The sequence below is a fragment of the Lontra canadensis genome, unplaced genomic scaffold (genome assembly GCF_010015895.1).
Source record: "Lontra canadensis isolate GAN:19392208 unplaced genomic scaffold, GSC_riverotter_1.0 scaffold88, whole genome shotgun sequence".
In the NCBI taxonomy this organism is placed as follows: Eukaryota; Metazoa; Chordata; class Mammalia; order Carnivora; family Mustelidae; genus Lontra; species Lontra canadensis.
This window is the reverse complement of record NW_022631082.1, coordinates 397,654-414,145: the sequence shown is the minus strand read 5'-3', so window position 1 is coordinate 414,145 and position 16,492 is coordinate 397,654. Positions and strand designations below refer to the sequence as shown.

The 16,492-nt window shown below is 63.2% G+C and overlaps 1 protein-coding gene across 4 annotated transcripts in view; it reads right to left on the bottom strand.

Annotated features, from left to right (window-relative positions):
• Positions 1 to 665: 665 nt before the first annotated feature.
• NFIC (nuclear factor I C) overlaps positions 666 to 16,492 on the bottom strand; it is a 60,147-nt gene continuing 44,320 nt past the window's right edge. For 2 of the 4 annotated variants that reach the window (XM_032883536.1, XM_032883535.1), the window contains exons 4-11: positions 15,929 to 16,003; positions 15,034 to 15,157; positions 14,285 to 14,409; positions 9,506 to 9,631; positions 7,892 to 8,076; positions 7,142 to 7,289; positions 5,198 to 5,283; positions 666 to 873 (exon numbers count right to left, since the gene is read on the bottom strand). In XM_032883536.1, the coding sequence (XP_032739427.1) occupies positions 856 to 873; positions 5,198 to 5,283; positions 7,142 to 7,289; positions 7,892 to 8,076; positions 9,506 to 9,631; positions 14,285 to 14,409; positions 15,034 to 15,157; positions 15,929 to 16,003 (887 nt within the window). In that variant the 3' untranslated portion in view covers positions 666 to 855. The remainder of the gene's footprint in view (positions 874 to 5,197; positions 5,284 to 7,141; positions 7,290 to 7,891; positions 8,077 to 9,505; positions 9,632 to 14,284; positions 14,410 to 15,033; positions 15,158 to 15,928; positions 16,004 to 16,492) is intronic. The other 2 variants (XM_032883537.1, XM_032883538.1) reach the window with 2 other exon arrangements.

Here is a 16,492-nt window from a genome sequence, read left to right as displayed (position 1 = left end):
CATAGAGACTTTTCTTCCCAAACAGGGTAGGCGCGCGGCTGCAAGCCCAAGTCAGAGCCGGGCCGGCGGGGCCAGGCGGGGGGCCCTCGGCCACAGGACGCTCCTGATAATGCTCCCGCCACGTGTCCCAGTGCCCTGGCGACACCCAGGGTCTCCCCACAACCCTCTTCTGCCTGTGTCATTTCCCCGCCCACCCAGGCCTCCACATCGGCCTCTGCTGCCTGCCACCCGCCCCCGACAGGACCCCCCCAGCACCCGCCTCCCCACTCGGCAGACACCGAGGCCCGGCGGGCATCCCGGGCGGCGGGGGCACAGGGAGAGGTGGCTTTGCTGGGTGTCCTGCCCGGTGGGGCCCGGGCCGAGGCACTGGGCCGCGCTCACCTGGTCTGGGGCGGAGGCGGGGAGCGGGCGCCCGCCCTCGGAGAGCAGCAGCCGGAGATGAGTGAGGACTGAGGACGGCGCCGCGCGGCGAAGCGGGCCAGACGGGTGGCGGGGCCTGGCCGCGGGTCGGCCGCGGCATCCCGAGAGTTCTGAGGGGTGGCCGTCTCTACTGTTCGTCGTCTTGGATGGGTGGGTTTATTTTCATGGTGGTTTTTTTTCTGTTTGTCTTTTTTTTGTTGTTGTGGTTGTTGGTGTTTTTTTTTTTGTTTTTTTTTGGTTTTTTTTTTTGCCTTTTTTCTTTTTGCTTGTTTCCCTCCTGCGTGTGTGCGTCTGTTCTGTCCTTCCGGCCAGGCTGGGAGTCGGCAGGGTCGTCTCGCTCGCTCTAACTTTCCACTGAAAACGTGGGCCGGGGCCGGCAGTGCGGCCCCCTGGGATTCCCGCGACGGAGGAGCAGGGCGTGGGAAGAAATCTTTCTTATCCCAGATACCAGGACTGGGTGCCCAATGGGGACACACGGAGAGAGGAGAGAGGAGAGAGAGAGAAATGGGGGTCAGGCTCCCACCATGGACCGCACTGGCCACTGCCCGGTGCACCCGCCTCCCCGGGACCCGTCTCCCGTGTCCCAGACATGTCATAACCTGCTAGAGGGCCCCGGACAAGGCTGCTGGATGAAGCGCAGCGCGCCCAGTGGTACCCGATCTCTGGAGAAGCCACCGAGAAAACGCGTTTACGGGGTAACTTCTGGCCTATCCTTACGCCGCACCAATTTTTTGAAACTTATTTTTATCACTTGTTTGTCTGGGATTTAAACCTATTGGAGCCTCCTGGGGTTCTGCTTACAATTGGGTCTCTGCGCCTCGGTGCCCCGAGTCTACAAAGTGGGGAGAGGCTGTGGCTCTGACCCGGTTTCTCTCTGCACCCCGAATCTGTACCACGTGCCACACCGTCCAGGCGACTGGAGCTGTTCGCTTTGTTTTTGAACAAATGCTCTCCCATTTAACGATCCCCCCACCAGATCCCCCATGAAGGAGGGACTATGCCTCCGGCCATCCTGTTTCAAATAAGAAAATATGGGCTCAGAGAAGTCAAGGAACTTGCCCAGGGTCACCAGCGTGGGGGCACCAGAAGGGAATTCCAACTTGGGCCTACGCGGCTCTGGCCCTTGCCGGGCCCCCGCCTGGCCCTGGAGAGATCATGACCTCCACTTTCCATGGGGTGGGGGGGGGTGGGGGTGGGAGGGACTGGGGCACTGGGTTAGGGACGGTTCTAGCCTGGGTCTCCGCAGGGAAGCCACAGAACAGCCCTTTCCTGGAAAAGCATCCAATCCACCTGCGGGAGGCCGGCCCGGCCCCCCCCCCACTCAACTGAGGCTGCCGCAGCGTCGTCCCGCACCCCTGCTATCAATCAGTTGTGCCTCTCCATCCGCCTCAACTGAGGCTGCTGCAGCGTCGTCCCTCACCTCTGCTATCAATCAGTTGTGCCTCTCCATCCGGGACGTCCCTGTGGGCCATCCCAGTGACCTGGCGCCCTGGCTCCCAGCCCCCCACCTCCAGCCAAGTTCAAGTTCATCTTGGCCATTACCTCATGTCTGGTTTCTGTTGGCAACCAGACAGACTCTGGGCGTGACCCTCCCCCATGGTGGCCTCCCCTCAGCCCTTCCTCCTTCCTCCCTCCCAGGCCTCTGGTCCCAGTAACTTAACATCCTCCCCCTGGGCTGGGGTGCCGGGGGCGGGGGAGGTCCCGGCTCTGGGCCCCCCGGCCCTGCTGGAGCCACCAGTGTGCCTCCAGCATGTGGCTTAGCCCCTCTGGCCCCGGCTGACTCATCTGCTGGGTGGCGCCATGTGCTTCTGGGCAGAAAGGGTCCTGGTACAAAATGTCAGCAGGGCCCCGTGGGGGGGGGTCCCCATCACAGCGGAGAGGGGGTGGAGGTGTATGGGCCCATGGAGCCCCACTCTGGGGACCAAAGTGATGGAGGGCTCAGGACTTGGGAGGGGTTGGTGGGGGGAGATGAAGAAGGTAGGTAACTGACCAAGGGGGAGGGGCTGATGGGGAGAAGGGGATGTTGATCAGGGGGAGGGGTACTAGTCTGGGAAGGGGAAATTAACCAGGGTGTAGAGGCACTGCTCAGGGAGGGGGATATTGAGGGGGGAAGGGACACTGCTGGGAGAGGGGTTGCTGATGGGAGAGGGGCACCGAAGGGGGGGGAGCACTGCTCGGGGAGGGGGATACTGATAGGGGAGGGGCACTGTTGAGGGAGGGGCTGTTGATGGGGAAGAGGACATTGGCTGGGGGAGGGCACTGATGTGGGGGGAGAGGAAGACAGAAGATGGACAGGTGTGGGGGGGAAAGAGGCTGCTAGAGCCTGGGGGGAGGAGCTGGGGGCTGGCAGGGCGCGGGGGGGGGGAGACAGGAAAGCAAACGTCCTGGGAATAATGATGGGGGGAGACAGAAGTGCTGACTGGGTCAGAAATGAGAGGCCTCGAAGCTAAGAGCCTTTTGCATCAGGGCTCCAGGAGCGGGCAGCAGGGTCTCATGGTCTCCTCCCTTCCCTTAAGGGTCTGCAGGGGGCAGGGAGCAGGCGCCTGACCCCACTAGGGAACTGGGGCACCCTTAGTCCAGGGGCCAGGGGTGCAGCTGGCTGCAGGGGCTCCCCTGGAGTGGCAGTTCCCGCTCACCCAGGTTGGGGCCTCACCTTGCCCACATCGCAGGCCCCCTCGGGAGCCTCTCACCCAGCTGGCATCTCCCTTCCATGTCCTGTGTGCCCCAGCAACACCAGCCCCAGAAAGTTCTTTCTCATTTCCAGACCCAGCTGTCCCTCCCTCACTTAAAATCCTTCCATGGCTCCCCACGGCCCTGAGGACGAAGCCCACCTTCAGGATGTTTCTCCAGCATTTCCAGCCTTTGTCAGTGCCAAGCCTCTGCCTGGGCACCCTTGTCCTGCTCTCCTGCTGGCCAGCCTTTGTACCAGCTCCAATCCCTCCCTCCCCAGGCAGGGCGCTAGGTGCCTCTCCCTGAGCTTCCCTCCACACCAGCTGGGGCCCACTGGCCAAGGGGCGGCCATGAGAAGTACAGAGAACCAAAGTATGCCCTGGCCTGCCTCGGTTTCCCTCCTCTTCCAGAACATCGGCTGGAAGGTAGAGGCTGAGCATGGGGAGGTGAGGGGTTGGGAGCCCGGAGAAGAGTTAAGCAGGCAAGGTGTCCCCTGGCCACTTCCGTTTCGGAAGCAGATGGGACATTCCCAGCCTCTAACTGGGGGCAGGCGAGGAACCACGGGCTCCGGAGCCCTGGGGAGCGGGGGTGTCCATGCTGGGACTGACAGAGGGTGGCTACGGGGTCCCCAAAACCCAACGTGCAGAGTCCTGGAGTCGCCCCAGCTTTCTGAGGGCCCCTGACCAAGGGGTCCCTGTCTGGATCCCAGCGGGAGCTCTCCCGAGGCGGAGTACTCAATATTCGGAGCGGGCAAGGGTATGTGGGGCCATCTCTTTGCCCCTGGGGGGCCTTTCTAAAGAAAACTGGTCCAGAAGGAGCGCTCCCTGGGAGGTGTCTGAGGCCAGAAGATGAAACAGAGGTTCAGAGTGGGTAAAGCAGAGCCAGGTGTGAGCCCCGGCCTCCCGACCCCAGCATCACTGCTGAGGCCCCGGCAGGGAGGGAGGGCAACGGCTTCCCCGTACACTATGGCCCCTGCCAGCTGCCAGCAGCAGCCAGGTCTGCCCAGGAGGGTCCCCAGCTGATTCTGGTCTTAGCTAAGGACAGGTCGAAGCCACCTCTCCACCTCCTTCTCAACCCCTGCCCATGCCCTGTGGCAGCAAACCCACCCCCAGCGACTGGAGGGACCACATGCGGCCTCGGGGGCCCACAAATGCGCAGGCTCTGGGACCCCGGCAATCTGGAGATGCTGGGGAGCCCCGGGCTGCTCGCTCTGCACATCTGGGCATTGGGGGGCCTGCAGAGCCTGGCTGTTTGACATCCTCCAACACCCTCCCCAACACATACTGGGAAGCACGGACTCCGGACTCCAGACCCCACCCCCAGGCACCACCTGCCAATATACCGCCAGCCAGCAGCGGCAAGGACTCAGACCCCAACCCCCCGAAAGCTGAGAGCCACGAATCTTAGCTCTGGACCCATAGGGGCTCTGCCCTCCCCTCCTGCGTGGCCTCAGGCAACTCGCTCTTCCTCTCTGAGGCTCCGAGTCTGGTCTTCAGCTCCCCCCGCCACCGCCCTGCGGCACACTCAGCCCCATGGGGCCCACTCAGCCTCAGCTCCCCTCTCCACATCAGAGACTGCAGCCCCAGGTGCGGGCTGCGCAGGCTACTGGGGGGCCCCGTCCCTGGCATGCCTCCATTTCCCTGGCTGCCACCGGAGTCCTCGAGTCCGCGGCTACCCTCGGTCCCCCTTTCTCATGCCCCCTCTGGCCAGCAGCATGGAAGGGGATGAAGGCTGGGGGCTGCAAGCTTGGGCTGACGTGCTGTGTGATCCTGGGCAGATCCCCTCACCTCTGCGGGCCTCAGTCTTCCCATCTGTACAAATGGGCCTGGGGTGGTACCAGCCCTGGCCTCGTGGCAGCTTGGCTATGAGGGTCTCCCTGTTGGGAAGCGGCAAGCGGGGCTGGGGGCTGTACCACGTCCCCGGGCACGGGCTCGAGGCCCTGGGAGGGTATGGGCAGCTGGACCCCCTACCATGCACAACGGCCACCATGCCAGGGGTACAGCCGGAGTGGCGTGGGACCAGCAGGCCGGCCTCTCCCTGCGCCCCCAGGCGGGGCCCTCTGCCCTGCCCCGCCCCACGCCCCCCCAGCCGGCCTCTCGGCCCCTACCTGTGCCTGATAAATGCCCGCTGGATCCCTTGGTCCTAATCCCACAAAGGAACGGTTTGCAGGGGACGTGCCGGGCGTAGAGTAGGCTGCGGGGAGGAGAGAGACCGAGAGCCCGTTAGCAAAGGGGGGCTGTGCGGGAGCACCCAGAGAGAGTGGCCGCTGCCCAGGGTCACACAGCCGGGCCTCCGCACCCAGCACCCGGCACCTCCAAACCTGACGCCCTCCCTGGCCGCTCCGGGCGCCCCAGAGAGCCTACAGCGCCGGGCCCTGGGGTCCCGCAGGCGGGGCATCTGCTGATGGAAGGCACGAGATGAGATCCAGAACCAGAGACCGCCCGTGCGTTATTCAGGGGCGCCTGCTCCTGCGGCCTGCACCCCGCGCAGGGCGCGTGTGTAAGAGAGGGCGCTTTACTGATTCCTCCTCCTCTTGGAGGCCGTATAGGGAAGGCTGGGTGTTTGCAGACACACGCGCACACACGTTTATAGTTACGCTCACGTTTAGAGTTGTGTCTTCTTCCCCCCAGCTACGTTCCGCTGGTGAGGGAATAATTCCCAGCCCGAGGCTGCCGGGGAGGTTGGGGGCCTGGGACAGGCTGGGCCCAGGGTGGCGGGAGGGTCCCTGCGTGGGATCGGCCAAGCTGCATGTGCCCCTAGAACCGGGTGTGGAAGGAGGAGAGGGAGTTCACGGCCTGGTCCCGTGGACCCTCAGAGGCCTCTCTACCTAGCGAGCGTGATGGCTGCTGGTCCCATTTTACAGATGAGAGTGGTCAGGGCCGGGGTACCCAGGCCAGTACTCTCTGCTCCCTGCCTGGCGTGGCGCTGAATGTCCTCCCTGGTCTCGCTCCTCCCCTCGCTCCCTGCCAGCCAACTGGGTACCCTGCGACCTCGCTATTTTACGTCTGAGAAAACAGGAGGCTCAGAGGGCAAGGACATTTCCGTGAAGACACACGGGGACGGAACTTCAGAGACGGGATTCAAACCCGGCACCTATACCACACCTGGCACAGAGAAAGCCTTTCCACTCCTGCAGCTGCCCTGGGTCCTGGCTGGCCCTGGATGGTGGGGGCAGGGGCGCGCCTGCGGGGCCCCCCCATCCCCGGCCAGGAGTGGTGAGTGTGACGGACAGACTGAGAGGTCTGGGGTTTCGGAGATCACCTGCTCGGGACAGCAACTGAGACGGCGTTGGGGGGACGGCCCAGAGCATGGCAGCCCGGAGGAGCGTGCATGGCCCACCCTGAGCCTGCACTGAGGTTCAGGGAGAGCCACTGCTAATGGGGGTGGACTCTAGGACTGCGATTTTCAGAGCCACTTCCCAGCCTGGAGCAGCCCCGGCCTGGGGGGTGCAGGAGGGCCACCAAATGGTCATCTGGAACCACATCCAAAGGACGGAAAGTTCTAGAAGGCGAGGCAGTCAACTCCAGGCCTTGTAAGGTCAGGTGGGCAGGTGGGGACTATCCCGTCTAGAGGCGTGGCCCAGCCTGGGTCACCAGCAGGAACAGGGCCCATCAGGGCTGCCTTTTTTTGTTGAGAACCCACAACTCTGAAATTTTCATGTGAACTATCCTGACTCTGAGACAACAACAAATTCTCATTTTCCACCAACAGAAGGCATCTGGGGGCTACCTCTGCCCCCAAGGCCACCAGTCCGAGATCTTTACCTACTGCCACCTGCCTGCTGCATGGAGGAGGGCGGAGGGGCTGGGAGCGGGCACGCGGGGACCCCAGACGCCCCTCTGGTCCTCTCCTGCCACTCCCTAGGGCTGCCTTGGCCCCAAGTGGGCCCGACCACATGGCCCCCCCCGGGCCTCTATCCGGGGACCCACCAAACTCACCGGTACCCCGCGGGCCGGGCCCGAGCCCCTGACCCCAGCAGTCGGGGAGGGGGGAGGAGGGGGCCCCTCAGGGACGCCCGCCCTGCCACGGGCACCGCTTCCCGAGTGCTTACAGGGCGAGGTCGGCGACGTGCTTCCTCCCTCGGAGGTGGGTTTGGTGGCGGGGGGGAGCGCCAGCCGCGGGAGCCCAGGGGGCGGGGGTACCAGCATCTGAGCAGAAAGGCAGTGACTGGACATTTTGAGCTGACCACTTCCATTTAACTGGGAGGAACAGAGAGACAGGTGGTTAAGGCGGCGGGCGCCCCCTCTGCCTCGGGCAGCCAGCGACAGCCCTGCCGGGGGAGGGCCGGGCTTGGCGTGACCGGGCGAGTTTGGTGGGTACTGCTGCCGCCCCCTCGCCTGGCCCCGTAGGCTTCTAGAAGCATCCTGGGACCCTGTGTCTCCTCCTGAAGCCACTCTTTACCCATCTGTTCCTTCCATGAGACGCCACCTAGACCTGACCGGGGTCTGACCCCATGGGTGGGGCTGTACACTCCCCTCGTCCGCCTCGCCCACAGCTCCAAAATGCAGAGGGCTCTGAACCCCGAAAGCTAGTCTGGAGAAGGTGGGCCTGCGCGGAGGCCCCAGACCGTGTGTGACTGGGGGGCAAACTGTGTGCTGTCCATTCCGGCACCTGGAACAGCCTTTGTGCTGACCTGGCCCGGCTCCGGGCACTTCAGGCAGGGGAACGCGGCCCCACTGTCCACAAAACCATTTAAGACGGGGGCTGCCTGGCGGAGGGCCCCCCGGGGAGGTCCCCTGGAGCCCTGTGTGGGCAGGTGGCCCCGTGGGGCAGAGGCGAGGCCCAAGCCCCCCAGACTCACCGGTCCAGGCTGCTGGCTGGCTGGGTCACAGGCCAGCGACACGAGATCTTTGAGCGGGTCCTGGGGGTTGAGGTGAGGCGGGTAGCGGATGGCCGTGTGCGGGAAGTAGGTAGAGGCCGTCTGGGGCAGGATGGAGGTCGTGGGGAAGTGCAGGGCGGAGGACGGGTGAGGGCTCCGGGCGATCCCTGCGGAGAGCAGGTGGGGCGGTCAGTGCAGGCTCCGGCTGGGGACATGGTCTCTCTGCGACTGGGTCTGCAGGCACGAGCCCGACGACACAGCAAATCCCAGCTTCACACACTCAAGCTTGAGTACTTCTACCATAAGCCCATGGGTTTCTGGTATCACCATTTTTTAAAGCAGACTCCACACCCAGCACAAAGCCCCACGCGGGGCTTGAACTCATGACCCTGAGATCAAGGCCTGAACTGAGATCAAGAGTCGGACACTGAACCAATGGAGCCCCCCAGGCACCCCGGTTCCATCTGGTTTTGAGACAGGACATGGTGGCTCTCTGAGGTTACGTTCCCCACCCCAGACCACACAGCCAGCAGATGGCAGACCCAGGGAAGGGCTGCCCCACAGCCCACCCCAGGGCTCAGCCAGCTCTCCGTAGACAGTGCACTGGTTTCTAGCACATTCTCTGGGCAACCAGTATGACAATTCCTTTCAGGACACTCCCATCATCCTGAAAAGCAACCCTGTCCCCATCAGCGGTCACCCCCTGTGCCCTCCCCAACAACCATGAGTCCCCACCGGCCCCCTTCCCGTCAGTGGAGGAGCCTGGTCTGGGCGTGTCACATGCGTGGACTCACACCCCGTGTGGTGCGGCCTTCTGTGTCTGGTTCCCTCCCCAAGCGTCGTGGGCTCGGGGTCCGCCCGTGGGGGCACCTCACTCCTACTCACGGTGAGTAAACGGGCCTGTGTGATACTTGCTTCCTTTTCTTCTTCTAAACCACCCAGTAATTCCTCGTATGTTCACTCTCTTTCTAGAACATTTCCATCCCCCTCAATGGCAGCCCTGCTTCCGTGACCACTCCCTCCCCCTCCTCTCTCCAGCTGCCAGTGAACAGTGTGGACTTCTGGCTTCTCAGGCCCCAGGTTCTCCTGCAGCTACTGGGCTCTGCCCACCACTGCCTGGGAGCTGCCACAGACGGCGTGTCCACGGGTGGACGCAGCCAGGCAGCCATGGAACCCGTGTGCGTGTCTGCCCTTGTGGGGCACTAGAGCATCATCATCGTGACAACCGGCTCCCCGGCGACATTCAAGCCCTCGATCTAGCTCATCTGATCCTAAACACAGTCCCCTGTATCCCCTGGGTGGCCTTCACGTGGCCTGGCCTGTGTCCACCCCCTTCTGGGATCTCCCAACCCTGTGCGGGCTGAGTGTGAGATAAGGCGAGCAGGCGGAGGGGGCAAGCCCAGCCCAGAGCTCCTTCTGGTACAGACGGGGACACTGAGGCCTGAGAGACAGATCAGGGCCAGGCGCCCCGAACCATGGCACCTCCAGGTGTTCTTGCCTGGCCGGGAGGCGATGGCAATAGGACTCATGTTCAGAGGGCCTGAGGGACGTCCCTGGCCGAGGGGGACCTGGTCAGAGGGACCGCCGCGTGCTCACCGCTGTGCACGGCGATGACAGGCCGGTGGTGCTGGGTGAAGCTGGAGAGGCGAGGTGAGTCCTGGGGAGATGGGCTGTGGAAAGGTGACTTGTCCATCTCTGTCTTCTTTACCGGCGACGAGATGCCTGTGTGGGGGGGAGTCAGAAGGTCACAGGGCCGCAGGCAGACAGAGCCCGGCCCTTCCTTCTCCCAGCAGCCCGGGGGGCGAGGGCCGGGGAGCCCACTGTCCGGGGCGGGGGTGGGAAACCAGGGCTCCGAGCACAGAGTGGGTGGTCGCCCAGGGTCACATGGGCCGTGGAGCGAGGAGCCTGGTGCCCATGGAGGGCTGCGGACACCAGGCCTGGCCCCCGTCTTCTCTCCTTCTGGACACAGGCAGGTCCGCTCGGGGCCCCGACCCCCTGGGCCACCAGGGCCCTGGACAGAAGGCCACAGGGTCCCTCGGGAAGGTCCACCGGGCAGAGATGTGCCAGCAGGACGTGTGTGGACCTCATCCTCGCTGCAGTGAGGACAGAATTTCCTGTGGGGCCATTGCGAGGGGCAAGGGAGATGGGACACAACAGCTGTCAGACCAGGGCCTGGCACCCGCCCAGCCTGCAACCCCAGAACAGGGGCCTCACCGTCTCCCCAGGGCACCCGGGGGCCCTCCAGAATCAGGCGAGCCCCCTGCACCCCCACCCCTGCCATCGCCCAGATGTGTAGGTGGAAGGTGATAAGGGCAGAGTCCCAGGCCCAGCTCCACCCCTGCGACCAGGGCACAGGGTCTGCAGATAGATATGCTTAGAAATGATTTTTAAGAATATTACTCAGAGTGACATGTACCCACAGAGACCCAGAGTGGACTCAGGCGTGTTGGGGGTGCGCCTTCCCTCCCACTGAGCACTGCGGACGTAGGGGCCGGCCATCCGGGGTGGGGGCATCCCGCCTGCTGCAGGCCAGGCAGCATCCCTGCCCAGCAGTCCCCACAGTGTGACAAGCACACACTCGGTCCCTGGGCCGAGTCGCCCTGGTGGGAGCCACTTGGTTTCCGGGATATCTGGTCACACAGGCCCCCCAGCCCCCTCCTGTGCTGTGTTCCCTTGGCCACGCTGCTGGGTCCTGCCTCTCGTGGCCCTTCCCACAGCCATGGTGGTGGTGACCAGATCTGGGAACCAGCGCCCCCCTCCACAGCCATGGGGGCAGCCAGGAGGTTCTGCTGTTACAACCCTGCTCACTAGACCTGCATGCACACGGCGCGGGGAGTGCGTGAGCCCCGGGACCCGGGTCGGTGGGCCTGGACGCTGGGCAGCCGGGATTTCCCAGGGAACCACTCTGCCCCGAAGAGCCATCAGCTGGCCCCGTCACTCTCTGGGAGGGGCCAAGGGGGCGCTGAGCAGTGTCCCCAGCCCCAACACCTTGGAGCCAGGAGCCCCTTCCCAGAGCCGGAGCAGCGACAGCCCTGTCCTGATGTCGGCCTGGGGTCCCTGGGGGCAGAGCGGGCAGGGCACGTTTGGTACCGCTCCCAGCAGCCCCGGGCAGGGCTCCCAGGAGTCACCCTCACTCCACAGATGGGGACCCTGGCTCAAGGCCACCAAGCTGAGAAGTGGTGGAACTGACTCCAACCTCCACCAGCCACGCTCTGCACCCCTCCTGCCCCCACCGCAGCTCGATGAGAGGAGAGGGAAGCCCCCCCACGTGACAGAGAGAGCAAGGAGTCGCCTGCCTCACCCAGTACCATAACTGTATGTGGGGGGGCCCATGCCCCTGGCAGGATGGCCCCAGGAGCAGCAGGAACCAAGCAGTCTGGAGGGTGCCCCTTTCTGGCCCTCAGGGGTGTGTAATCAGGGAAGGCCTCAGGAGGGGGTGGCCAGGAGGAGGAAAGGCACTCCTAACCTGGGCACAGAAAGGGCAAAGGCCTGAGAGGTGGGGCTGTGGGGATGCTGCTGGGGGCAGGGGGGACATGATCCCTCCCCCACTCCCAGGCCTCTGCTGCCCCGGTAAGGGATGCTGGGGTGGGGTGGGGGGGCTGTTAGCTGAGCACTGCCCTTGTGGCCAGAACAGAAAAAGGGAGAGAGTGCTATAATCAGCTTAACCCTCTTAATGAGCAGCTAATTGGGGGCTGTCTAGACAGGAAGCTGGAGGAAGCCAGGAGGAGGAGAAAATGGGGGAGGGGGGAAAAGATGGGAAGGAGAGGAGAGGGAGGAGGGGCAGAGGAGGGAGGAAAGGAAGAGGGTGGGGGGAGGGCAGAAGGGGGAGGGGAGGATGAGGAAGGGGAAGAGGAGGGGGGAGGATGTGAATCTATATTCCCCACCAGGCTGGGAGCATCTGCAGGGGCCCAGGCACCCACACAGCGGGGGTTTATACTCAGGGCCTTGAAGGAGAGAGCGAGTTTGCCATCACCGGAGGCAACCAACTGAGGCTAGAGGGGACAGATCCCCTCTGACATTTCCCTCCGGCCCTGTACACAGCAAAAGCGGGTGTGGGCTCCTCCCCGTCTTCTGCCACGGCTGCCACTTCATGCTCAAGGCAGGAAGTTGAGACCAAGCTCCAGTGACTCTCTCAAACATTTCCTTCCTTTTAATGTTTTTGGGGTTTTTTGGAGCTTCCTGCATTGAAAGCTAGCTTTTTGACTTCCACCCCTTCTCTTTTTCTCATCCACAGACTCAAGGCTATAATTTTTCCTCTCGGGACTGCGGTGGCTACATCACAGAGGCTGTCCTCTGCCTCTAAACAGCATGTTCCTATGTAGGCTGTCTCGCCAATCAGAGCCAGTCTCCCCAGTATCTGCTCTACCCTTCTTCCTTAGTACCAGAACCCTTAAATTTGAGATGGGCACATAATTGTTGAAAATGACATCTCCTAGTCCCTTGGAGCACAGTGTGGCCATACGACCAACTCAGGGGCACAGAGATAAGCAAAAGAGGTTAAGTGCATTTTCTGAGCATTATTCTTAAAGGGCAAGGACATGCTCAGACTTGACCCTTCTTCTTTCCTGCTGGCTGGAAAACAGACATGATGGCTGGAGCTCCAGCAGCTGTCTTGGACCATGAGGTGGGAACGAAAACCACATTCACTGGAGCATAAGGCAGGAGCCCAAGTCCTGCACACGATACATGTCCAGGGTTGCTGATGGCTGAACATTTACTTTTGAGAGAAATGCCCCGTCCTTTTAGGTTTTCCGTTTCTCACAATCAAACTTAGAGCCTATTAAACGCAGGATTTTAATAGAGGCAAACCTGACAGAAACGGGGAATGCACAGAGAGAGCGAGTCACAGAGACACTCTGACCCATAAATCAGAGCGGGTAATAAGTAGATCTGCCCAAAGTTAGGTAGCTGCTCTGAGAGCTGGCCCAAGGGAAGAGCAAGGACTCTCGGGGCTCGAATGCTACAACCAGATGTCTTAGAGACCGACTCCTAGAGATGAGAATTTTATAAAGACACAAACAATGAACTGTGCCCCGGGCACTTACTCTGTGCTTTAAGAAAGTTGCTTTAAGCACGGGCCTCCTTCCACCTCCAGGAGAGAACAGTTAGCTCATCAATCCCATTTGGGACATAAGGAAACGGGGGCTCAGAGAAGTCAAGTCACCTGCCCAAAGTTACACAGCCCAGGCAGCGAGCCACCGAGCCAGCGGCCCAGCCGCATTTCAAACCCCGGTCTCTCTGCTGTCCAAACCTGCTCTAACGGTAATGTTAACTGCCTTCCAGGAATCCTGCAGGTGCAACGGACACTTTGTATAGACGGAGTTTTAAAGACAAGCAGGCCCTCGGGGTCAGGGGGGAGGAACAGAGGGGGAGGAGACAAGCAAACCACTCTTCGGGTTTCGTGGGTGTGCAGGATATGCCAGGCTTGTTTTAGGGACACCAGAGGCATTAACTCAGGTAACCCCCACAACAACCGCAGGCGGGGACTGTAGGCACACTAACAACCCCATTTCACAGAGCAGGAGACCGAGGCTCAGAGCAGCGGGCTCCCCAGCGTCCAGGTTGGCAATCCCAGGCCAATCCGTGGCGCGAGCCCCCATTACGCGCAAGAGTCGGGACGTGGCGGTGCTTCTGAAATCTGGGGCGCGGGTCCCGCGGAGGCTCTGCGCGTCGCCAGGGACGCCGTGCCGGGGGAGAGGCAAGCCCAAGGGCCGCCCTGCGCCCCAGGTCGCGACAATCCCCGAGGCCGGCGCGCTGCAGAGCAGAAGGCCGGATTCCTCGGAGGAGAGCCGCGGCGGAGACGGGGACCCCCGGGGAGGGAAAGCCGCACAGGTGTCCCTGGGGAGCCGACGGACCCGCCGCCCCCCAAAACGGGACCCCCGCTGCGGAGGGCCCACGCAGGCAGCAGCGCGACAGGCGGACACGAGGACACCGGGGGAAGAGCGACGGGGCCCGGAGGGCGCGGCACTCACTCGCGGGGATGCGAGCTCCACAGGACCAGGAGGACCCAGGCAGAGGGGACCCCCCCTGACGACGGTCTGTGGCCGACCCCGGGGGGCAGAGTCCTGCTCAGAGCGTCCAGCTCTGCCGAGTCCACTCCGGAAGCCGCGGAGACGGACCCACGGGGATGAAGCCTTACCAGGCAGCGCACACGCTCCGCTCTCCCCGTCTTGGCGGAACCAAAAAGCTCGGGAACGACAGCCCGGACTCCCAGCGGCGAACCGCCCGTGCGACTACAATTCCCAGGAGGCTCCGCGGCTCCACACCCCGAGCCTTCCCGCACCCGGGGGCCCGCGCAGTGCCTGCCGGAATATGTAGTCCCGGCCGCCGTAAGGCCGACCCCGAGGCCGGCTCCGCCCCCGCCGCCAGCCCCACCTCCTTCCATGTCCTCAGTCCAGTTGCGGCTGCTACTCGTGGGAGAGCTGGGCGAGGTGTAGTAATCGCCGCCGGGGCTCGTGTCCACGTCTTCCTCCATCGAGCCCGATTTGTGCCGCTTGCTCCTAAAGGGTGAGGGAAGGAGAGAGCAAGCCGGTAACCACGGACACCCGAGGGTGCTGGGCGGGCGGCGCTGACTTCCGGGCCCTAGAGGGCAGGGCGGGCGGGGTGCTCTCGCGAGACGTCGCGGGAGCCGCGTGAACACCTGCCTCCTCTTGCCTCCACCTGCCCATTGCGCGGACGGGAGGCGCGCGGCCGGGGGCAGTGAAGGGCTCGGGCGGGGCAGGCGGCAAGCTAGCGGGCTGCGGACGGAAACCCCGGAGGCCTGGCTCGTCCCCGGGTCTGCCGTAGACCTCAGAACACCGCGGCCGGACCACGGTCCCATTTTACAGATGGGGAAGCCCGCGCAGACGGTGTGACCTGCTCCAGGTTGCAGAGCGAGACCCGGTGTCTGCCTTCTTGTGGGCTCTCAAGGGCCGGGCTCATGGGACTCAAGGCTGGGGGAACGCTGCCTGGGGCGTCGGGGCTGGGGAAAGCAGCGCTTGGGGCTCATTTTTGAAGGATCAGTAGGAGTTTACCACGTGGCCCTTGAAAGCAGGCACTGCTGGGAGAGGAGTGAGCCAGCGGGGGTCAGATGGGCGTGGGGGAGGGGTCGTTGAATGCCCCCGAGGCGGGGACCAGGCACGTACCCGCTGGAGGAAGTGCTGGGTAGGGTTCTTCTCATGCCCGTGCTGGCTGGATTCAGGTCGTACGCCAGGTGCCCCTGGAGCTCCCCCAGGGAGAAGTTGGGTCCTGTCCCAGTCACCACGGGGGCTGCGGAGGGCAAGAGAGAGCAGAGTGAGAGAGGGTGCAAGGTCCAGGGCTGCCCTGTGCCCTGGAGGGTGCCGAGAGCCATCTGGGGGCTGGCCAGTCCCAAAGGGAATGCCTTCCCTGATCAGCGTGTTCCTAATTTGGCTGAAACTGTCCTTATCCTATGGATCAGAAGAGCAAAGCTGGCAAGAGAGGCCAGGGGCACGCTGCTGAGGCAGAGCCAGAGCTGGGGGGCCAAGCTTCCGAGTGCTCCCTGAGGCCAGGCTCTGCTGATGGACAGGGAAAACGACAGGGTGAAGGCGGGACAGTGCCCAGGACTCCCTGGGGTGGAATTGAGTCGGGGTGTCACAGGAGTAGGTCCCCAGCAGGTCCATTAGGAAGGTAAGGGAACAGGAGGCAGAGAGAGGAGGGGGGTGGGGCCCTTTGGGGTCTCCTCCTGGAGGGGTCGGGAGGCCCCAGGAAAGGACACAGGGGCAGAAGGCTTTCCAGCACCCTCCATCCAGCATGTGGAGTCTGTTAACTGGGAAGGAGCGTGTCGCCCTGACCTTGGGCTCTAGGGAGGGCCTGGATGCCGCCCTTCCTAGGAACCTTGGCTTGGTGACAGGGGAGTGGGGCAGGGTGAGGGCTCCTCGCCTCTCCCTGAGACCCTTTCTCTCTCAGAGCCACCCCCCCCAAAGCCCCTTCTTCTCCAGTGCCCCTCCCCTGTGGGGGTCCCTCCCCTGTGGGGGTCCCTCCCCCTCCGGATCCCAGCACAGGGTGGGTGGGGACACTCACTCCGGGACACTTGGATGAGCTCTGTGACACTGAACACACCGGAGGTAACAAAGCTCTCCTGGAAATCTGTGGTGTCTGGAACAGGGAGAAAACGGGGCTCACTGGATCTGTTTCCTTCTTCGACACGCCAGGCGCTGGAGAGGTGGCCACATCTACCCCTGCAGCCCCGCGGCAAGACGGAGGTAGAAGCTGGATCCGGGTTCGAATCTCAGCTCTGCTGTCCAGATCTGATCTTGGGCAAGTCACTGCCCATCCCTGAGCCTCCCTGCTCCCTAATCTCGGAAGTGGAGGCTGCACACCCCGCCATCTAGGGAGGCTTACACGTAGAAATCAGCTGCCCAGGAGGGGCTGGCTGGCTTTCTTCCCGTCACTCCTTACAACACGCGATGCCCCATCTTCTTACCCCTCCCCCTTCAGACTGGGAGCTCTGTGATGTTCTGTGTGCCCAGGTCCCACAGTGTCCCTAGGCCCAGACCAGAGCCTGGCCAGCAGCAGCGGCTCAGAACCAAAGGCTGAATGGAGGTCTCCCTGCAGCAGTTAAAAATCCCCAGTGTCCCCAGAGCC